The sequence below is a fragment of the Triturus cristatus genome, chromosome 2_2, assembly GCF_964204655.1.
Source record: "Triturus cristatus chromosome 2_2, aTriCri1.1, whole genome shotgun sequence".
NCBI lineage: Eukaryota > Metazoa > Chordata > Amphibia > Caudata > Salamandridae > Triturus > Triturus cristatus.
Window position 1 is genome coordinate 946446903 of NC_140582.1, and position 24106 is coordinate 946471008.

The following is a 24106-nucleotide window of genomic DNA, read 5'->3' on the forward strand; positions in this document are numbered from 1 at the left end:
AAAAATAGATATTTGTTTATGGCTAGTGTAAAAAAACTATCAGTTTGTCTTGTCAGTCATATACTAAACATTATAAATTACAATAACATTATGCAACATCATTATACAATAACATCACTGTGGCCACATTTCTACTTGCATGCATACATGCACTCACCATCAACAGGTAAAATATAAACACTTCAACTACTTCTAAATGTCAATCACCATTGTTGTGACTCTAAACGATAAATGCAGTCAGCAGCAACTGGCCACTTCCCTCCGCGCTCAAGAGAGGATAACCCTCAAACCATGAATCTCATAGACCATGGAATGACTTCTGTGCATTAGGTCTAGGACGGTAATCTGGGGAGAGGAGTTGACATAACGAATAGGCTGTCGACCTTGAATCTGGAGAACTGGGTTTGAGTCCTGGCATCCTGTGATTCTGGGCAAATCACGTAATCTCCCTGTGCTTAACAAAAATGAATGTCCTCATGTAATGCAACTGGTGCTATGTAAAGCGCTCTGATACCCGATTCAGGTCAGGTTCGCGCTATATAAAAGTCTGTAACAAAAAAAATGTGACTGTTCAGATCATATTTGGAGGTAAAGTTTTGCGACATCAGCCTTTTGACAGTCCCTCTTTGTCAAATATTGGAACACATATTGGAAATCCAACTTCAAATCGCCCACAATGACCACTTCCACCTTTATATTCCGAAAAACACTCTACCGACTATTCAGGGTCTTAACTTAATATTGTGCAACAAATGTGCACAATCTTGCATGCAGTAATCTTATATCCTTATATTTACATTAAATCTGTGTTTACCACTGCCAGAGGGAGTCACATAATATATACAAACATTGTCCCCACCTTAAAGATGACAATCACTAGGTCCTACCCTCTCCCGTGGATAAGCTGAGCTTTAGAGAACACGGTGTCTGCGTCCCTCATCAAAGATGCGCAGTTATCATTGCAGCGGGGGTGGGTGGTATTACGGTGGCAGCAATCAGTTAAGAGCAAAAGGAACTCCTATCTGGCTCGCCAAATGTTGAGGTAAAACTTAAAGAAAAACCAGAACACTCCTCTTTGGCAACGCAAACACAGCTTTATATTGTTGCAAAAGGTGGTCTTAATTTGCTGCTTAACAGGCAGCAATGCTTATTACAAAAGGTCAAATAATGAGTTACGTGGAGTTACATATTGGTAAAAAAATACATTTTGTCACCTGTGTCCTTAAACCAATTACTTGCACAGCCTTTATTGCATTTTTGAAAATGTTTATCAAACTAGCTATTCTATACTCTTGAATGCATGTGTATTTGTGTGTGTTCTTTATCGTTCTGCTTCCAAGACTTCTTATCAGATTCTGTGTGCTCTTGCCTAATTCAATCTCCTGCCTCCATTGTTTAATCATGTTTTCAATTTCCTGAGAACACTTCATATTTTGTGGGCATGCCCGGAACTGCAGAATCACTGGACAACAATAACTGCCACCATAGAGGGAATAGAGCGCCCAATCCCCAGCACCCTTGCACATTGCTTCCTCTGACTATTTCCAAACAATGCCAAGCTGTGGGTCACCACTAGGTTTCAAGACTTAGCTTTGGTCTTAGCTAAGAGCGAGATCACGAGACAATGGATATCCCCTGTAGGTCCTAAAGCCATCGTGTGGAAGGCTGAATTAGAGAAATGGGTGGCCTGTGAACGGAGGGTACTCCTCAAAAATGCTAAAAGAGGTATTGGTGCAATAGAACGAGCTAGGGCTTTGGAAGCACTATTCAATAGACTAAAGGAGCCAGAGTTAATTTCAGGGGAAGCTTCCCCAGTAGGGGGTACCCACAGGGAAATCCAGAAATCCGACTTAGAGGAGGATGCAGGACACAACTGAACTCTTCATATCTTCTGCCAGACATGAGAAGAATAGAATGCTGGGAATGCAGGCCGTGGAGGGTGCGGGGGTGGAGTTGGAAGTCACCTTATACTATGTATATAAAGTCTGGTTGGTGGAGATCTGCTAAGGGGGGTGGGTAAATGGGAGTTGGGAAGTAGGATAGGCAAGGGGGGGAAAGGTATCAATGCCAGAAATACACTGATCTTCCAATTGCAGAGTAGAACCGAGAAATGACTGACTTGACTAAGAAATAAGAGGGCTATTGAAAATGTAATGGAAATGTGATTGTTACATGTTTCATCAAAAACCCCAATAAAATATGTTTTAAAAAACAAACAAATTCCTGCACTTACAATGACTAAGAATTGGCTTAGACACTGTAGGGGTACAGGGCTCATGCACCTGCTCCCTCACCACTGGTATAGTGCACCCAGCTAGAGGGGTGGCTGACCTATGCCAGGGCAGTGAGTTGTAGGCATGGCACACAGGGATGTGTGCCATGTCGACTCTTCACTTTGTTCTGCACCAAAACACACAGAGGAGAGAGAGAGAGAAAGAGAGAGAGAGAGAAAGAGAGAGAATATATATATATATATATATATATATATATATATATATATATATATATATATATATATATATATATATATATATATATACATACACACATACAGGGCCTATAAGGGTGACACAATAAATGCTGCAACCCTAGGAGCCCTTCCCTTGCTACAGTACCCTTAGTACCTCTGGTACAATTTACAAGGGACTGACCTGAGGCCAAAGTATCTCAGGCATTTCGCATAATCTCTTGATCCGCCCTGAGTGAGGTATGCCCTATGCAATATGAAGAAATGGATGAGGTGGAAACGGGCATTTCTCGAGGACCTGGAGATCCATTCCAGTATATTCTCCCATGATTAGTCTTCCAGGGGAATATTCAGATCCTCCGCCCACTTATCTCGTAGCTTGGTCAGTGGTTGTATTGTGTCTTTGGTCAGGGCTCCTTATATGCATGTGACTGCCTTAGCTCTGCCTCCCCCTGTGCCCATGTAGTGGCAGGTTGCATGCGGAAGGAGTTCTGCTGGGCCCAATCCCCAATGCTTCCTAATTGTCTCTACAATCCCCGCATGGAGTAAGAAGTGCCCTTGGGGCAGGTCATACCCTTCTCTAAAATCTTCAAATGTCATGAGTTCCCCACCATTGTATAAGTCTCCTAGTCTTGTCACCCCTGCCTCCTCGCAGTCCTCAAGACCCTCCCAATCTGCTCCACGAGAGAGGACCCTGAGAATTTTTATAGGTAAGTCAGGCGAATATGGGAATCTGGTATGTGTCTTTCGGAGAGCTCGTCTCCATCAGTCCCTAGCCAAAAGCACCACGTCAGAGTCCTCCGTTATTGTCTTGTCTATACCCAATATCAGTGTCCACAAAATTTCCAAATTTGGTGAAAGCGGGTCTACCTCCTGCATCTAGTACTGGTGATCTCCCACCCATCTCGCCACCTACTGCAATTGAGTGGCTAGATAGTATCACTCAGTCTGGGACCGCCAGTCAGCCCTCCTGAGTTGAGCGTTGCATTGTCCTCAGAGCCACTCCTCTACGACCCGCCCCCCACAGAAAGGACATCAGTATAGAGTATACGTCCGTGTGCCATTTCGGTAGAATCCATATTGGGAGCACTGTAAAGAAATATACTAGTCGCTGTAACGGGAGCATCTATAGGAGGGCCACTCTCCCTGCCTGAGATAGCGGGAGGCCCTTAAAAAAGTCCATGGTGGTCTTTAAAGACTTTAGGGCCGTGCTCAAATTACCCTCGATTATGTCCGCTTGGGAATTATATATTTTTACGCCTAAGTATTCTAGGCAGCGGGTTTCCCATTTCAAAGCACCCAGCTCCGGCGGGGGTACCCCATTGGGTGCCAATGGGAACGACTTGGATTTCTGCCAATTCATTTTCCATCCTGACATTTCTCCAAACTCCTCCTTCAGTGCTCTCACCCTCAGTAAACCCTCACCTATGTTTCCAAGGAAGAGCAGGATATCATCTGCCTAAAGGGCAATAAGGTGTGTATTATTCCCTAAGCGAATCTCTTGATAATGCACCCCTGTGTGGTCTAGGGAGGCCAGTGGTTCCATGGCAATAGCAAACAGGAGAGGTAAGAGGGGGCATCCCTCCAACATCGCAATTGTCCTAATCATCACCACCGGTCTCGTGTAGAGTAGTCTAACCCGACTGGAGAAGCCCTGTCCCAGACCCATTTTATCTAAGACTCCATATAGGAACTCCAGTTCAAGACTGTTGAAAGCCTTTTCCATATCCACCGCGAAGACCACTTCCTCCCCTGTCCTTTCGTCCCTTCTTGTCATGAGTGCCATAAGTTGTCTGATGTTAAGAGCCATATTGCGCCCCAGGATGAATCCAGCTTGATCCTGGTTGATGAGGCCAGTCATTAACGGTTGGAGCCTCGTGGCCAGTATCTTACTTAATATTTTAAAATTGAGATTTAACATTGATAGTGGTCTATAAGCTTCACATTCAGTGGAGGTCTTGCCAGGTTTGAGGAGCAGGAAAATCTGTGCCTCCCTGGTGGAACTTGGAAGTTGGCCCTCCTCTAATTGTAAGTGCAGTAATGCTATTAAGGGTATATGGTGCTGGGAGTTTATCATTACGCACTCCACAGCATCATAATGATTTTAGTCAAAACGGGGAAGTTTGGTATCAAACTTCTCTGCACATTAAACCCACTCTGAAACCAATGTGGGATTTAATGAAAAATGCATACAGAGGGCATCTTAGAGATACCCCCTGAAAAACGACCTAACACTTGTGTCCAGGCTGAGTGGCTGCTCGCCAGCTGCCACCACCAGACATGTTTCTGGACCCCTAGTTCGAGAGCCTGCTGCTCTCGGGGGTCTGAAACTATGCACATCCTGGGATGAGGTGCCAAGCCTCCCCAGAATGGGTAAGGGTCTACGAAGGAGAAGCTTCAAAGGCTTGCCACCTTTGTGAGCTTCCCCAGGCCTTTTGCTGCTTACAGCAACAGGCCCTTACCAGTTCTGACCCCCACTTTGAGCGGTAGAATCGGCGAGAAAATCAAGTGAGTAAGGGAGGTGTGCCCACCTTGGCGAGGTGTAACACAACTATCCATTTGTCATCTTGCAGAAGGGGGGACTCAGCCAACCAGAGTGAGCATTTGCCCCCTCCCACTGAAGGGTGACATAATAGGGGGTGTACCCACTCTAGGGAAGGAACCCATTGGTCCCAACCTTTACTTACCTGAAATGCCACTAAATGTAGTATTTAGCGGGCACCCCGAACCTTGTCTCCTCAGACAAGAAACAACTACAAGAGGAAGAAGGACCGAAGAGCCGTGTCAAAGCTAAGAAGAGGAGGACGCCCACTGACTTGGTCCCAGCCCTACCGGCATGTCCCCTCCTTGAACCTGCTCCTGCGAAATCCTGGTGTGTCCTGCAGCCAGCAGCCTCAAGAACCCGAAGGACCTGCCCTTCCTTCCACAAAAAAACTTTGTCTACTGTGAGCACCGGATTTGCTCACCCACAGACTCCGGCTGTGGCCAAATCCGCGAGTCTGCACCACTCTGCACTCGGCACCTACGGCCCGAGTTCAGTGCCCCAACACCACGAGGAGGTATTCCTGGCGATCCTGACCTGAGATCTGGTGATCTCTGGTCTGTCTCAAATCTCCAGTCAAAGCCTGCAGCCTCTTTCCAGAAGATCCCCCCCGACCGCGACCGGAGCTGGTAAGGAGAACCCGACGCCTAAAGACACCCCTACACCCGACGTCCCACATCCCCAGGCATCCCAACTTACCTCTCCAACCGGTGGTCACCTCCAGAAGATCTTCGTACCCAAGCCTGCGGTCTTTGTTGCAACCGGAGAATCCCCATTGAAAACAGGGCACTCAATGCCAAAACAGCACCCTGCACCCAGCCGCCGCTGCGGTGTACTTGGATCCCCCTTTGCCCTGAGTTTAACACCAGAAGCTTTGCTCCCACAACCTTGTGGCATTCTCTTGAACAGCCACAAACCGGAGGCCCCCGTACCCCCATTGCATAACATTGGGCCTCAGCACTCTGCACCCGGCTGCCCTAGTGCAGCTGAGGGTGTTTCAAGAGTGCATCTTTGACCCTGGGGAAAACCTGGTGCTATCCCCAGAATACCAACTCCAACAAACAAGTACTTACCTGCAAACCGTTAACTTCATTTTTCTCCATAGGAATATGTTGACTGTTTTTCCTTGAAAATTGTGTGGAGTTGGTTCGTATGAAAACTTGAAAAACTGCAACTGTACAAAAACTGATGTACTTACCTTTTGTCTAGGAGATGTCTCCGTGTGATATCTAGGCATATCACACTAATTCGCAAAAGTAACTTTAAAAGTAATCTAAAAAGTAACGTACAAAAGTAATATGAAAAGTAACTGAAAAGTAAATTCGACATATTGACTTACCTGTATTTCAACCAACTGCATTTGAACCTGCATTCAATTGTAAAACACTGGATAAGATTTTGCAAAGCATTAATTTCACTTACCTGTGCCAGGCTTGCTTGGTTCTAGAAAATAAATACTACTAAATAATATGTTCGAGGCATATGAGCTGCAGATTACACACTTTTGCATAGATCGCCATCTGGTGTTGGGCCCGGATGTTTGCAGTTTGTTTTTCCTCTTGGAAAGTCTTTGGAAGTCACGAGGTCGGTGACTCCTCCTTTGGATCGTATTGCGCATGGGCTTCGGCTCCATCCTCAGATTGTTTTTTTCCGCCATCGGGCTCGGATGTGATCTTCGCGCTCCGGTTCCGAACAGCTTCCAGTTCGACGATCGACGCTCAATCCTCACCCCAATCGCTGTATTGTTTCGATCACGATCTCTTCAATCAACGCGCTTCTCATCGACACAAACCCTCGGTTCCAGTCGTCGACGGCGGCCTTCGGGCCTACCCAGGCACCGGTCCCGGCTCATGGAAAGAACTCCATTCAAAAAGTGCCCTCAATGTGGGTTCAAATTTACCCACACCGATCTTCATGAGGTATGCAACCTTTGCGTCTCCCCGGAACACGAGGCTCGAGACTGTCCGGCCTGTAAGTCTTTCCGATCCAAAAAGACTATTCGGGACCGAAGAGCCAGAAGGAACATGGCACACTCCTCGACGTCCATTCTAGTCGACATCTTTTGAGACGACATCGACGATCCGGAACATCATCGTACCAAAGAGGACCTCGTCAGTGCTTCCGAGGCCGACGAGTCAGATGTGGAGGACATCACCCCGGTGCAGAGGGTCGTGAGTACCAATCTACCCCCTCCCACAACCGCGCCGACACCCAAAAAGGCTTCGGTCACGCCTTCGCCTGCTGGCCTAGGCAAGACCAGAGACACTGCTTCACACACCCCACCTTCGGGCCCGGTGTAGAAGCCAAGTAAGCCTTCCGGCGGCTCGGGCTCTAGCCAGCCTGTCAGCGGTGCAGAGAAACACACTTCGGTACCGAAAAAGAAGACGGCCTCCACCTCGACACCGAGCTCCGCACCGAAGCCCTCTGGGTCGAAACCCAGCTCTTCAGCACCGACGCCACTTTCGGTGCCGACCAAACCACACAAGGCCACCGGCACCGACACTCTCAAGCCGAAGCACATCTCAGCGCCGACCAAGAGACCGGAGGGTCCCAAGCCAGGTTCTAAACAAACCGGCACGGAGAAACCTAGAAAATCATCGGCCCCGACGCCTTTGACGCCGACGGACCAAATTACCTCACCAGAGTTACTTATACCGGATCCCTTGCAAAAAACTCTTACCAAGGATGCGAAAACTGGACATTTGATGCTCTCTACTAAGAAGAGATGTTTGGAGAAGCCTGTTCCGCCTCCACCTCCAAAGAGGAAGGACTCTGCTACCTCTCCTCCACCTCCACCTCCTTCCCCACCCTCTCCACCCCCACCTCATCATTCTCCTACTCCATCTCCAGACGATGATGATCATGGGGACCCATATTATGATACAGGGGATGTGCCACAAGACCCCACCCCTACAGGATCTCCAGATCCATGGGACGATTACCATATACCAGATATCCCCAACGTCCCACAAGACGATATTTACCCCTCTAGACCATCTCCACCTGAAGATTCACTAGGGTTTAACCATCTTCTGCAAAGAGCAGCACATTATCATGGGGTGGACATGCATAATGACCCTGTGGAGGAAGATTTCCTCCTAGACACATTCGATACTACACAGAGGTCCACCTCCATACTGCCCATGCTCAAAGGGGTGGTAAAGCATGCGGCAGAAGTTTTTAAAGACCCAGTTAGAGCCAGGTTCCTTAACCCACGTATCAAAAAGAAGTACAAACCTGCTCCCTCAGATCCCTCTTACATCAGAGGACCAGCGCCACCAGATTCCTTAGTGGTCTCTACGGCACGTAAAAGGGCAAACTCACAAGCGTTGGGTGATGCACCACCACCTGACAAGGAATCAAAATTGCTAGATGCTTCAGGCAAATGCACAGCATCCCAGGCTGCCAACATATGGCGTATAGCAAACACTCAGGCACTGCTGGCCAGATATGACAGGGCTCATTATGACGAATTAGAGAGCATAATGCAACATCTCCCTGAAAAATATAAAAGTAAAGCCAACGAGTTGATTCAAGAGGGTAAAACAATCACAAACACCTCTATACGTTGTGCCCTAGATGCAGCAGACACAGCCTCCAGGGCTATTAACACCAGCGTCCTTCTCCGTCGTCATGCTTGGTTAAGAGTATATGGGTTTAAACCAGAAGTACAAGCCTCTATCCTTAACCATCCCTTTGACCAGGAACATCTATTCAGGCCAAAGGTGGATGAGGCCTTAGAAAATATGAAAAAGGACACGGATACAGCAAAATCCATGGGGGCCTTACAGTCTCACCCGCCCAGACGCTCCTTTCGCCGCTCATCGTTTCGGAGTGCATCCAGAGGCTACTCCTCAGACACAGCGTCCACATCGTACAAGTCCCCTACTCAGACCACCTTTACAAAAAAGAGGCGGTTAAAGGGGTAACAACAACAAGAGCAGAGGCAAAACAAACAACGCCCGTTCTGCCACACCTACTACCCAATGATTTCCCCCCGCCCCCCCCAGACCATTCCACTCCAGTCGGGGGCTGACTCACAAATTTCCTTCATGTCTGGGAGACCATCACCTCAGACAAATGGGTGACCCAAATAATTCAGTCAGGATACTGCCTGGAATTAACATCTACCCCCCCCAAACATTCCACCCAGGCAACGCCCAATGTCACAAGAACATTCCACATTGCTAAAGCAGGAGGTAATCTCCCTCCTACAAAAACAGGCAATAGAACACGTTCCTGTCAATCAACAAAATTTTGGGGTTTACTCCCTATATTTCCTAATACCAAAAAGGGACGAGACTCTACGACCTATTCTAGATCTCCGGCCCCTAAACACATACATACACTCAGACCATTTTCACATGGTAACGCTTCAGCAGGTACTTCCGCTCCTCTCCCAGAATGACTTTCTCACCACACTGGACTTGAAAGACGCATACTTCCACATTCCAGTACATCATGCTCACAGAAAGTACCCCAGATTTGTAGTGGACGGACAACACTACCAATTCAAAGTGCTCCCGTTCGGAGTCACAACAGCACCACGGGTATTCACCTAGTGCCTAGCAGTGGTGGCAGCACACCTCAGAAGACAGCACATGCACGTCTTCCCATACTTGGACGATTGGCTGATAAAAGCCACTTCATACAACCAATGTGTACACCACACCGCCACCACAATCCAACTACTTCACCAACTAGGCTTCACGGTGAACCAACAAAAGTCCCAGCTAACACCATCCCACATAAAACAATACCTCGGTGCCACCATAGACACCTCAAAAGCAACAGCCTACCCCAATCCGGCCAGGATTGCAAGCATTCAGGCTTTACGACAAAAATTTGTACTTCAACACTCCCTTCCAGTACGAGTTTTTATGCAACTGATAGTGATGATGGCCTCTTGCATTTTCATAGTGCCTCACGCAAGACTCCAGATGCGTCCACTCCAAGAGTGATTAGCGCACCAATGGAACCAGGCCCAGGGGCAACTGACAGATCTGGTGTTGGTAGACGGTCGCAGCCATCGCTCTCTGCAGTGGTGGAACCTTTCCAAAGGTCGACCGTTCCTGGACCCGGTTCCCCAAATAAAACTAACAAAGGACGCATCACTCTCCGGCTGGGGAGCTCATCTATTACACCTCACAGTGCAGGGCACATGGACGCCGCAACAAAGTTACTCCATATCAACCATCTGGAGTTGCTAGCTATCTTTCTAGCCCTGGAATCCTTTCAACCACGGATTTCAGGCAAGGCAGTCCTCATTCGCACAGACAACATGACGGCCATGTATTATATTCAAAAACAAGGCGGCACACACTCTCCACAGCTCTCTCAATTAGCACAGAGCATATGGAGATGGGCAATTCCCCACAAAATCTTTCTCCTAGCTCAACATGTCCCAAACACCGTGGCAGATCTGCTCAGCAGATAGACACAACAGATCCACGAGTGAGAACTTCACCCACAGGTTCTTCATCCGTTCTTTCAAATGTGGGGGCATCCACAGATAGACCTCTTCGCCACCCACGAAAACACAAAATGCCCAAGCTTCGCCGCCAGATACCCACACCCATTGTCCAAAGGAAATGCAATGTGGATGAACTGGTCAGGCAAATTTGCGTACGCTTTTCCGCCTCTCCCACTCATTCCATTAGTGGTCCGAAAGCTACAACAGCACTCCCTCGCACTGATCCTAGTAGCTCCAACGTGGGCCAGACAACCGTGGTACACCACGCTGCTGGAACTCTCGGTAGTACCACACCAAAAGCTACACCTCTCACCATGCCTCCTAACCCAGAACCATGGAGAGATCAGGCACCCGGACCCAGTGCAGCTCAACCTTGCGATCTGGCTCCTGAAATCCTAGAATTCGGGTACCTAAACCTTCCCCCCTGACTGTATGAACGTCATCAAAGAAGCTAGACGCCCTACCACTAGAGCCTGCTACGCTGCCAAGTGGAAAAGATTTGTTGTGTATTGCCATAACAACACAATCAATCCTCTAGGCGTGTCTATACAACATATCATACGCTACTTACTCCACCTACAAAGGTGTAATCTAGCCTATACCTCCATTCGGCTACACCTCGCAGCAATTGCAGCTTAATTACAAAACAGGCAGCACCTATCACTTTTCAGAGTACCTGCCATTAAAGCCTTCATGGATGGCCTCAAAAGAATAATTCCCCTCAGAGTACCACCCTCACCTGTGTGGAACTTAAATATCGTGCTCACAAGGCTGATGGGGCCTCCCTTCGAACCTTTGCATAAATGCGAACTGCAATTCCTCACATGGAAGACAGCTTTCCTTGTAGCCATCACTTCCCTTAGAAGGGTCAGTGAGATACAAGCACTTACCATACAAGAACCTTTTCTTCAAATGCACCAGAACAAGGTTGTTCTCCGTACCAACCCAAAATTCCTACCTAAAGTCATTTCCCCTTTTCACCTAAACCAATCTGTAGAATTACCAGTATTTTTCTCGCAACCTCAGACCGTTGCAGAAAGGGCTCTGCACACGCTAGATGTCAAACTAGCCTTACTTTACTATATCCAAAGGACACAGCCTTTCAGAAAGACCAAACAACTGTTTGTCTCTTTCTCTCCACCACACAAGGGCAACCCCATCTCAAAATCAGGGATAGCTAGGTGGATTGTAAAATGCATCCAGATTTGCTACCACAAAGCAAAACGAATGCTTTCCGTTCCGCCTAAAGCCCATTCTACACGGAAGAAAGGGGCTTCCATGGCTTTTCTAGGGAACATCCCACTAGATGATATCTGCAAAGCAGCTACATGGTCAACACCGCACACTTTCACTAAACACTATTGTGTAGATGTGCAAACCAAGCAACAAGCTAGTGTGGGCCAGGCTGTACTAAAAACACTATTTCAAACTACTGCAACAGATACCGGTGGTCGCCGCTAAGGTTGGGAACTGCTATATAGTCTATGCAAAAGTGTGTAATCTGCAGCTCATATGCCTCGAACGGAATATGCTACTTACCAGGATGCATCTGTTCTTGGCATGTAGAGCTGCAGATCTACACACGCCCACCCGGCTACCTGTATCTGTTCCAGTCTATCTTATTTAGATACAACACACATGGGTTTCTTCACTGTTGTTACTACGCTCCATCTTTCCCTGCTGGCGAAAAACAATCTGAGGATGGAGCCGAAGCCCATGCGCAATACGATCCAAAGGATCAGTCACCGACCTTGTGACTTCCAAAGACTTTCCAAGAGGAAAAACAAACTGCAAACATCCGGGCCCAACACCAGATGGCGATCTATGCAAAAGTGTGTAGATCTGCAGCTCTACATGCCAGGAACAGATGCATACTGGTAAGTAGCATATTCCTTTTATACAAATCAAATTGGTCAGAGTTCAATGTTAAAGTGTGTGACATCATTTGCTGATTGAGTGTGTACAACAAATGCTTAGCATAACCCTCTGATGAAGCCTTACTGCTCGCCCACAAGATGCTATCTACTTTTACCTCTGCCTACCTTTGGGGCTCACCTGGACTCTGTGCATACTATATCCCTTTTTGGTATAGTATATACAGAGCCAGATTCCTACAGCAGGCTCATAATGTTTCTTATCATTGAATTCACAGTGACAGTTTTGTCATGATACGCCTAGAAATGCAACTACTAGAAAGTGCGCATTTCTCTGCTCTAAAACTTTGTTCATCTTTGTGCTTAACTCTAGTCCATACTGGAGGTTGGGGAGCACATCTGGGCATTTCAGAGGGATCGCTATGAAACACTGGGCATGCAACTGGAACAACAGACCTCTGCCATTTGCGAGCCTGGCTGGATAGATTGGAGGAAGAGGTTTTGACACTAGGCCTATTGAGCCAGATCATGGCCCCACTAAAGATTAAGGTCTGCATTCCACGGCCTCATGGCAGACAAGACTGAAATTTAGAGAGACATCTGTGGTTCAAAGGGCAACTCTTTGAACCGCTCCCAACTTCAAAGGTACACTACAGTATAACTACTGGTGCCATACTCCAGTGTAGAGCTATGCTTGTGGAGCTGTGTGACCGGAGAACCTGGAACTGCGTGGTGCACACTGCCAGAGGAATCTGCTGTGCACAAGGAAGATTGCTGCCATATAAATGAACCAGCTACCCTTCTGAATAGTTACCGGCCTGGGCCGACTACCTGATGCTATGGGCACCCTGAAGTGTACTCTCCAAGGACTTGCTCCCTGTTCTTTCGGAGGTCTAAGGGACATAAAAGATCTCCTAAGAGGGACCCACACCATCTACTTGTGACACCTGGAGAGTGGTGCCCTCTCCAGTTTCCACATAGTTTGCTGGATCCCAACTGGTGGCGCAGCTTGAGCGTGAAACTAAAAATTGTGCCTGGAGACCGGATTGCCTGGTGCGGAGCTTCGAAGTCTTGCCTGCATCGAAGACATGAGGCCCCGCCTCGTGGGGACCTTGGCATACATAAGTGTCTTGCTGGTGAGTGGAATCACCAGTTGCGGGATCCAGCATGGCCCACTTTGTCGATTGTGCCACATCTCTCTAGTGCAACACACCGACTGCATGCTCATTGGGTGTGGTGTCTGATTTACAGGTTGTGACCCTCGGAGGTGGGGGTGTAATCATAATAGTGCCTCATTCTACCTTGTTGGGTATTGCCCAACTTACACCTATTTGTGTGACCAGAACAGTCTTATGTGACCATTATCAATGCACACCGGATGTTGTGCCTCATTTCCAGGGAGGTATGGAAATTGCAACTCTTCGTTGTGTGTGACCGGATTTGTTTGGTGCGGCTCGTATCATCACGCATCAGACTTTGTGCCCGGATTGCCTTGGTGCGACTGATCAATGTGTACCTGGTGCTGTCTTCTTCAGAGAGGCCCCCCTGCTTCATTCTAATTAATTGATTGTTCCCTTTTTGGCCCTCAGCACGGCGGACCAACTCTGCATCCTGTGGGTGAACTTCTCGAGTGGTTGCCAAACGCCCTTTGACCACTGCCTGCTAATTAGTCCTGCTACCTACCCACCACCTCCTTCCCTGGGACCCTGATAAAGAGGGACTTTGGCCGTGTGCGACCTAGTGCCCGGGGTGAGGATGGGTAATCTCCAATGGGGGTGTAGGATAGTGAGATGGAAGTTTGGGGCCATGGGGTCTGCAGTGTGTTATCAATTGACCTGCTGGGTATCCGTGCACAGCATTAGGGTGTTGAGTGCATATGTGTACAAGTGTGTTCCGTACTGACCTGCCTGATATTACCGTTGCACGGCTTGTCAGTGCAAGGTGAGTGTGTGAGTGTGGGTGGGATTGACAGTCTGTGGAGCACCTGTGATTCACAACACTGACCGGCGGTGTTGCCTTACTCGTTGATGTCTCGCCAGAAGAGCATTAGGTTTGACATTGGTTTTCCCCGCGTAGTCTCGTTCCGCGGTGCTGCTAAAAAGTGGTATAATTCTGTGTTTGTACATATTTCTGATATTGTTCTGACCTGGGGTGCACCGTCTATGTGGTCATGAACTATAAGAGTTACAGGGTGGGTCTGGCGTAGACAACATGTTGCACCTCTTAAGAGTTCTGGGGGCGGGGGTCATATGTGGGGCTGGGCGGGGATATGTCAGGGTGTAGAATAGAATCTTTCCCAAGTGTGCATATTGTTGATGTTATTTGAACACGGTTGGGCCTAGTACTGCTGGTAATAATTCCAAATGTGCTTAATGCCAAGAGGTACATGATGTTCATGTTGTGTTGACTATCATTTGTGTTGAATACAAACGGTATCTACATACATCACATGTGAAGTGTCTTTTGTGATGCTCAAGGTGTTTATCGTGATTCAGCACATTGCCTCTGTGATAAGCCTGACTGTTCAGTGCCAAGCAACCCAAGGGTGAGCGCAGGTTATACAGTATGGGCAAATGTATATGCGTCTTAATTCCTTAGAACACTATCTGTTCTTGTGGACATAATGACCTCAACCACTGCATTTTTGATAAAGAAAATCCTAATAAGGATATCCTGGTTGCAAAGACATGGCACAATTGAGATGGTCTCCTGTGCTCTGAAGTTTTACCTGGAAAATATCTCCTTTTCAGATGCTTTGTTCATCTGTTCATAGCACAATGTGGTCTGTCATTCAGTCAGTGAGACAACAAAGTTAGGTTTTTGTAAGGCAGGTAGTGTCTTTTATCTCAAAAACATGCTTTGAGAAGCTTTGGCTTCTAGGTTATTCATGCTTATGCTGCTAGAACAAATGTAATAGTATTGGTCTTCTGAAGACACAACCTGAATGCTTAAAGCATAGTTGGACATATGCTGTTCTTCTTCTCTTAGCCTTAAAAGATGTTTATTCAGATTACCAAACAATTGAAAGGGAGAGAAAGCTGTACAACTGAATATGCCAAATTACTTTTAAGATGTTGGCCCTCTTAGCCCTTTATCTTTTTAACAATCCTTTCAACGCCTTGGAGGGACATTAGGTGTGGCAGTTAGTGATGAACCAGCGGGTTGTGGAGCTCAAACAAAGGGTTTGGTGATCGTTTAAAGACATAGAATTATTTTTAAAGAAGCTTTTCTGATCCTGCTTGCTGGTTCATGCAATTTCAACCACTTGTGAATCCACAAGAACAAGAGTAGTAACCATGAGTTTGACTTTTAATTTTCCACTGCCTATCTTCAACTGCTCAAGATGGTTTGGTATATGATACAGTGTACTTTTTGGGTGAGTAACTCTCCATTACTGTGATTCTGCCTTGCATCATTTTGTACATTCCTTAATTTGGCAATATGTGTCTTTTTCCCAGAGTTCATATAGCTTGATTTTTTTTTATTTTTTTTATTTATTTATTTTTGTGGTCTATAGTTACGCATCCAGTGGCTAGATTTTGTGAATTTGAAGTTGCCTTCCGGTATTTCTGGTGGCATTTTTTCTTAGCGCTTCTTTCTGCAGATTATTTTACCAACCAACTAAAGTTTTTAATGCATCTGTATGTTTTATCCCTAGATGCCACTCAACTTAACCAGTGCAGGGACAACAGCAAGACAGTTGTTGGCATACACTGTGGAGGCTACAAATTTTTCGGACAAAATGGATGTGGTTTTTGTGGCTGAAATGATTGAAAAATTTGGAAGATTTGTTGAAAAATATAAAGAGGTATGTATCTAAAACCATGCCTAATTATAAGGCACATGTTGTTTGTGTATTAATTTCATCTTTGACTATTGCAAGTCTTATACCATGGCTAAAACCCATTTTTCATGACCTGAACTTTGTTTAATGTTCTTAAACCTAGCGTTTACACTTTCAGTGCAGAACAGATTATACATTCAGATGCTGTTTATCCCCTTCATCTAGTGAATGGTCAGAAAGGTACCCAAGTAATACCAGTTTTTCATTATGGGTGTTTTCAGTGGGAATGCGTATAATGACTTCAGCTTGCTGATAGCCCTAACCTGCATATCAGTCCCAGGGTGCACGGAAATTTCCATTCTCCCGTAGGCTCATTCACACTTTCACAATTTCATCCCTTTTTTCTTATAAAAGATTCTTTTCTCATGTTTTTTTTCCCCTAAAATGTTTTAATGAAAGGTTTATCTTTTTATTAATGTGCTTGTGTGTATAGCATCATTTAATTCCATTATCCTGCGCAATTTGTAATATTGCAATTATCTGAATCTTCACATGGAAACCCAATGCATTTCAGGTCACAGACCCTTCATTAGGGGCAAACTGCAACAACAATAATTTTGAAAATAAACATCCGGTGAATATTTCATGTTCACCATAGGAAAACAAAATTAAGCGTATTGGGTTTCCACATTAATCGACAGATGATAATGCACTTTTCCTTAAAAAGAATGTTTTGAAAGAAAAATGAGAAAAGGTTATTTTGTAAGAAAATGGTGGTGAAATTGTGGAGGAGTGATTAAGCCTGTGGGTGAATGGAAATTTCAGTACGCTTTGGGACTGATATGCAGCTTGGTGCTATCAGTAAGATGAAGTAGTTGTTACTGTGTTCATGGGATAAAGGACAGGTTTACTTTTGGATTTAAAGCTTAAATAGAAAATGTGGGTGTACCGACAATAGATTTGTTGTAATGTCTATAATGAGGCATTCTGATGGTGCTCAACTGCCCCCCACAACCCCACAAATCTTTTTGATTTTGATATTTCCAGCTTTTGAGCAAAATTAGTTTCTTTTAAAACATGTGAGCAAAGTAACTCTTTCGACATAGTTTTTATTACTTTTTCATATTTTGCTGCAGGTCATGGTTTTATATGAGAATGTAAATATTTTACAAATAACTCATTCTTCATAAAACAAACTAAGTTTAGATTTTGCCTTAATTTGTCCATTGATTCCATGGAATGACAAGCACTGTATTTGTAACTAGCTCTGCCAAGCCTGACACAACATGGAAAAACTAATCAATCAATCAAATAATTTGTAAAGCTCACTACATGCCCGCAAGGGTTTAAGGTGCTGGGGGGGGGGGGGGGGGGGGGGGGGAGATTCTTTTGTCGACTGGGAGCCAGTGCAGGTTCCTCAGGTAGGGGATGATGTGGTCGCGGCACGGAACGTCGAGGATCAGGCGTGCAGAGGTAGTCTGTTCATGAGCTTGGTCGGGGCTCCGGCGTAGAGGGTGTTTCCGTAGTCGAGTCTGCTGCTGACTAGGGCCTAGGTGACTGTTTTCCTTGTGTCTGTCGGGATCCATCTGTAGATCTTGCGGAGCATATGGAGGGTGTTTAAGCAGGTGGAGGAGGCAGCATTGACTTGTTTGGTCATGGTGAGTTTCAAGTCAAGGATGCCTCTCAGGTTGCGTGTGTGCTTGGTGGGTGCCGGGGGAGTCCCCAGCGACACGGGCCACCAGGAGTCGTCCCATTCTGAGGGGTTGGGCCCGAGGATGAGTATCTCAGTCTTGTTTGTGTTCAGCTTAAGGCGGCTATCCTCCATCCAGACGGCGACTAACACATTTTTATGTAGGTGTTTGCATCACCACACTAAATTGCCGTAGACACGCAAAATTGCAGCTCCTCCGAACCTATGGGGTGCTGAAATAATGTAAAAAAAAAAAAAAAACAGCTTTGTTCTCTGTTTGCTGTGCTGCCTGCCAGAAGCAGTCAGGCTTGTACTTGTCGCTATGACCACAATATAAGCCAAAATCAAGTTTAAAAGTGATTCATACTTTATTTATTTTCCACACCTCAGGCCTAGCACAACTTAATTTGTTTAATAAACACACTGAGAGCTGAGATCGGACCTGTCAGGTCACTTAGATGGTGCAACAGCATCACTCACTGATCAACAACTGCAGGTGCGACAGACCCAATCTCCTGTTATTTTGTCTAGGCACAGATTCGTAGCTCAAAGTTTTCCTGCTCTGCTCGACCTGCAGACAAGGTGGAACAATGCTGTCTATGTAGGAATGACAAGGTGGAACAATGCTGTCTAGGTAGGAATTACAGAATGCAGGGGCATTCTGTATGCCTAAGTGCATTATCCTGGACTGGAATTGGCCCTCTTGAATCTAGAATGCTGACCTCTCTTTTGCCCCCTCAGTCAGAGAAATCTGCCTGTACCCTGATGTGAGATCAAAGCTGCTGGGGAACTTGACAGCTCCCAGTCTGTCTGTGAGTTCATCAGCTATGGGGAGGGGGTGAGCAACCGTTTTAGTGACAGAGTCCTCGGTAGTCCACTCAGAACCTAAGCTCTGGGTTGGCTTGCGTTGGGGCAGCCTTTGGTACCAGCACAACTGTGCTGGGCCAAGGCCTGTTGGAGAGTTCAACCAGCCCTAACACCAGCATCTTGGAGACTTCCTCCTTGATACTGACCCTCACCTTATCTGATATTTTGTTAATTTTGTTTTTGACAGGCATACATCCCCAGTATCAATGTGGTGAGCCCAGGAGTGAGGGAGAACAGAGACGAAAACACTCCAATAACTGGTGATAGTCATTCTGCCGTTCAGGGTCAGAGTATGGGAGAGGTCAACACCCTCTACTGAACCATCGTACTTGTGGGTAGATAGGAGGTCAGTGAGAGGTTCACTCTCATCTTCCACTCTATTATCTGACATCAAGAACATGGTGACTCTGGACCTCCCAGAGTGATGTTTGAGGCGGTTTATGTGGAGCACATGTAAGGGCTTCTAGGAGTCCTGAAATCTGTAGGGTAGGTGGTCTCCCCCTTTTGCTCTTTCACCTCATATGGACCCATCCAATGGTTTTGGAGAGATCTGAGCGTCATGGGTTCCATAACTCACACCTTCTGGCTAGATTGAAAGTCCACCAGAGTAGCGTTCTGGTTGAACTAAAGTTTAATTACCTCAAGATTATCTTTCGCCTTTTCCCAGAAGCTTTGCATCTGGTTCCGAAGAGCCAGCATGTAACTGACTGCATTCTGAGGGGGGTTCCTGGGAGCTTGCTCCCACCTCTCTCACAAGGCTGAGAGGTCCTCTAACATGTTCTGCTAACTTTGCATCTGAGCACCACTGCTTTCTTGAAGCTGCTGCTCCACGTCCTCCACGCCCGACTGTGCATTGCAAACCCCTAGTCGATGGCATCCGCAATGCGGGATCTTGCGACAGTCCGCAACCAGAACTTAAGGTACTTGTTCAGCGGGCCTAACTTGCTCTCTGTATCTGGTCCGTGCTCCATCACAGTCAGCCTCAACTTATGGCTTTGCACTGGTCCGGTGCGACCAGATAATCATAGTTGGCGCTTTGTGCTTCTAGGCACTATTTTTACTTAAAGTTCTAAAATTGTATATCTCTGTGTCTACTGGTTGGGTTTTTCTTGTGTTATGTTTACATTTTATTAATTTTTGAAGGGCTGCATAAATTGTTCAAGCATTGCCTCTAAATAAAGCCTGACTGCTTTGTGCCATGCTACCAGTGGGTTAACAACTGGGTAATTTGGGATTTGCTTGTGTTCTACCGTGACAGAAATTGTGGTTGCTCCTTGAGTATGTTTTCACCCCCTCATCCAGTAACCCAGTTTTGCAGCATAAATCTTTCTGGATTCACTATGCTGTGCATTATTCATTCCGCGGTATAGTGGTTGGGTCCAGAATCGTAGTATTTTTTCTCTTCTTATTTTTTTTTTTTTTTTTTCGTGGCCCATGTGGGCGTCGACGTCCCACCATTTGGTGTCCTCCCGTGACGTCAGCGCGCTTCATCCGGAAGCTCCCACCTTTGGGCGCCATCTTCAGATTCTTTTTTCCGCTGTTGGGTCTGGATCGTCACCGAGGAGTTCCAGAGTTTTTTGGAAAAGAGAAGAGGAAAATCAAGCAGAAAACACCAAAAGTTGGAGCTTTTCAACACCCGACCAGGAGCACAGAGCCGGGACGACGAAGAGGGTGAGCAAGATAAAGAACTTCGACGTCCAACGGAGAATGCGCACACAGGGGCCCCCCTGAGCACAGGAATGGACAAAACCCCGTACAAATTTTGCCGTAATTGCCACCACAAGTAGGCGCAGAAGGACCAGCACCCAGTCTGCAGCCTCTGCCTGCCAATCGACCACGAAAGCAAGGATTGCAATGCCTGTTCGCCACTCACCCCCAAGACCCTCAGAGTGAGGGAGAGACAGAGGATAGCAAACTACACCATGCAGGGGCAAGAGCAACCCCCCTCACTCCGCGACTTGGGCCTCTCCAGCAGTGAAGAGGACAACATCGCCGAGGGACCACAGGACTACGCGGTCGCAGAGACCGATAAGAAGTCGACAAAGGAGGTAAGAGAGACGTCGACCCTTAAAGCCCCGACAGACTCTCGAAAAACTGAGCCAAAGTCCTCGAAAGGAGCACTGGTGTCGAAGCACTCGACGACCACAGCTGCGTCCATGGACAAACAGCCCAGCAGATCCTTCAAAAAGGACTCCCAGCTGGCGAAAGCTCTAGAAAAGCCTAGGTCGTCGAAGCACGGTCCCGAAAAGCCGCGCTCGACGCCGAAGGAAAAAGAGCTGAAGGCGACTTCGACGTCAACATCGACGACCTCGAAGAAAAGCACCGAAACTCTCTACGCTGAACAAGCGGCCAAAATGGAGAGGAAGAAGAGAAGGCTCGAGGCCGAAATAGACAGTATCCACCAGAGTAAAAAGGACTTTGACGAACGGACGAGCAGATACCACCATCCCTACGAAGCTCTCGACGGTAGTCGAAACAGAAGTCGAGGAGGAGTTCGGCGCCGCCGACACGCCAAAATCTCCTGAACCAGCAGAGCAACAGGACGAAGAGGGCCTGTATTATTACGAAGGAGAAGGCGAGGACGATCCGCGAACATACTTGGGCTCGACCTCCTCGGAGGCGCAGGACCTGGAATGGCAGGACCTCAACGCCGAAAGCCCGGAGGCGGGCATAGTCATATACGTCGAGGCCTTCACCGACAGACTATATTGGCATCTACAGCATGGTCATCAAGAACGCTGCAGCAACATATGGGGTTAAATTAGAGGAAGAGAAACCAAAAGTTTGTTTCCTCTTGGAGAATCTGCTCCCCACTCAAGCTAGGAGCCAATTCCTACCCATGCTCCCAAGTGTGCTGGACCAGGGCAGGGAAGCTTTCAAGGAGCCAGCAGCCTGCAGATCTGTCACCCCTAGAACAGAGAAAAAAATACAAGTATTCCTCGAAGGACCCAGCATATATCCAGGGATCCGTGCCAGCTGACTCCATTTTAACGTCAACAACCAGGAAGAGGGCAACATTCCAACGAACTCAGGGACACCTCCAGACAAGGATAGTAAGAGAATAGACCTCATGGGGAGGAAAGTATAGAGGAATGCGGCGATTCACATGCACATTGCGAACTTCAATGCCCTAATAAAAAGGCACGCGTACCAACATTGGGAGGAGGTCGGGCAGCTGCTCAAACATCTCCGAGAACAATACCAGCAGAGGGCAACACACCTGGTGGAGGAAGGCAAAAACATGGCCAACACCTTCCTAAAGTCGGCCCTGGATGCCTCAGACACATCCAGCAGGCTTATGATGATTGGAGTAAAGGAGAGGAGTCATGCCTGGCTGCGGATCTCAGGTTTAAAACCGGAAGTCCAGAACAATATTCTGAAAACACCCTTCAACGGGGAACATCTGTTTGGGACACCAGTGGACAAGAAGCTGACACAACTCAAAAAGGATAATGAAACTGCAAGGTCCATGGGAGCATTGCAGTTCAGAGGGATGAGAAGGGGCACACCTTCAAGGAGACTGGAGCGGCAGAGGAGGAAGCCAACCGGGAGCATCGCACCAGGCCTTCCAGCAGACTTATCAAGGAAACAACAAGGCGCAGCAGCAAGGTCAGCAACAGCAAAGCTGGCAGTACCAACCGAGGGGCCAGTCCTTTTGGGGGTAATCGAACGGACGGGTACAAACGAGAAGAGGGGGACAACAACCCGCCTCCAAGTGACTCCGCTGTACCAAACGTGCCCACCCAGACAACATCTCTAGAGGGGCGGGACAACAAAAGACTAAAAAAGCAATTAGACACACAAACAGGAGAAATCATCGAACATGTAACACCAGTAGGAGGCAGGCTAAAACACTTCTTCCAGGAGTGGAAGGAGATAACAACGGACAAATGGATACTCAACATCATACGGTTCGGCAACTGTATAGAACTGGAAAAACACCACCAAACAGGAGGCCAACCAACAAAACGCTTTCAACAAGAGATCTCTCGCTCCTCCTGCAGGAAGCACAAGAACTCCACCACAAGGAGGCGATAGAAACAGTGCCGTACAAGGAAAGAAACAAGGGAGTGTACTCCAACTACTTCCTCGTACCAAAAGTGGATGAAACGTTAAGACCCATCCTAGACCTACGGTTCCTAAACAAATATATAAAATTGCAAAAATTCAAAATGACATCCCTACAGGACGTTATACCACAAATAAGGGACCGGGATTTTATGTCCACTATAGACATCAAGGTTGCCTACCTACACATTCCCATGAACCAAAAGCACAAACATCTACTGAGGTTTTCTATCAACAAAGCCCACTACCAGTTCACGGCCCTAGCCTTTGGACTGAAATCCGCACCAAGGGTCTTCACAAAATGCCTAGCAGCGGTAGCGGCGCATCTACGGAGGCAGGGAATACATGTATATCCCTACCTCGACGACTGGCTGGTAAAGGCGAACTCCTACAACCAATGCAAACTACATGCTCAGCGGGTCACGCACACACTGAAAGAACTAGGGTTTTCGATACATTGGGGAAAGTCCTTGATAAAACCAGAACAGGTGAAGATCTTTCTGTCCGCACAGATCAACACCATTCAAGGCAGGGTGTTCCCCTGCGAGAAGAGCACCTTCTCCCTGCTAAAGGAGCACACGTCAATACCGGAAGGGGCAAGCTCTGACAGTGAAGACAGTGAGCAAGCTCATGGGGATGATGGCGTCCTGCATACACCTAGTCCCCAATATTCGACTCCACATGAGACCATTCCAGGAATGGCTCCAACAACAATGTTCACAGGCAACAGGGAGCTGGGAAGATCTAGTGGTTGTAACACATGCAGTGCAAGAGGAGATAGCGTGGTGGAACAAAGAGAATATAACAAGGGGGAAGCCATTTACACCACCAACTCCAACAGTGACCATCACAACAGACTCATCCCAAATGGGGTGGGGAGCGCACATGAACCAGCTCAAAGTGAGGAGTTTGTGGACACAAACAGATGCGATCAAATACATCAACTACCTAGAACTAAAGACCGTGTTCCTTGCCCTAAAAGCCTTCCAGAAACAGCTGTACGGGCAAAGGGTGTTAATACAAACAGACAACTCCACAACGATGTTCTACATCAACAAGCAGGGAGGAACACAATTATTGGCACTATCAAAGCTAGCGCAGGAGATATGGAGATGGACTATCCCACTACAAATAGACCTCCTGGCGATACATCTACCAGGGAAGGACAATGTGGAAGCAGTCGGACTCAGCAGACAGACATCCGCATCCCACGAGTGGGAGCGAAATCCACAGGAAACGCAAAAGCTATTCAAAAAGTGGCGGACTCCACAAACAGACCTGTTTGCAACACACCAGAATGCAGAATGCCAATACTTCGCATCCATTCAGAAACTCTGTCCA

General features: G+C 47.1%; 1 protein-coding gene across 1 annotated transcript in view; it reads left to right on the forward strand.

The window, feature by feature from the left end:
* Positions 1-24106, forward strand: part of ADGRA3 (adhesion G protein-coupled receptor A3) — a 399594-nt gene that overhangs the window by 247052 nt on the left and 128436 nt on the right. Inside the window, exon 10 of the mRNA XM_085642355.1 lies at positions 16015-16164. Within this exon, the coding sequence (XP_085498481.1) occupies positions 16015-16164 (150 nt within the window). The remainder of the gene's footprint in view (positions 1-16014; positions 16165-24106) is intronic.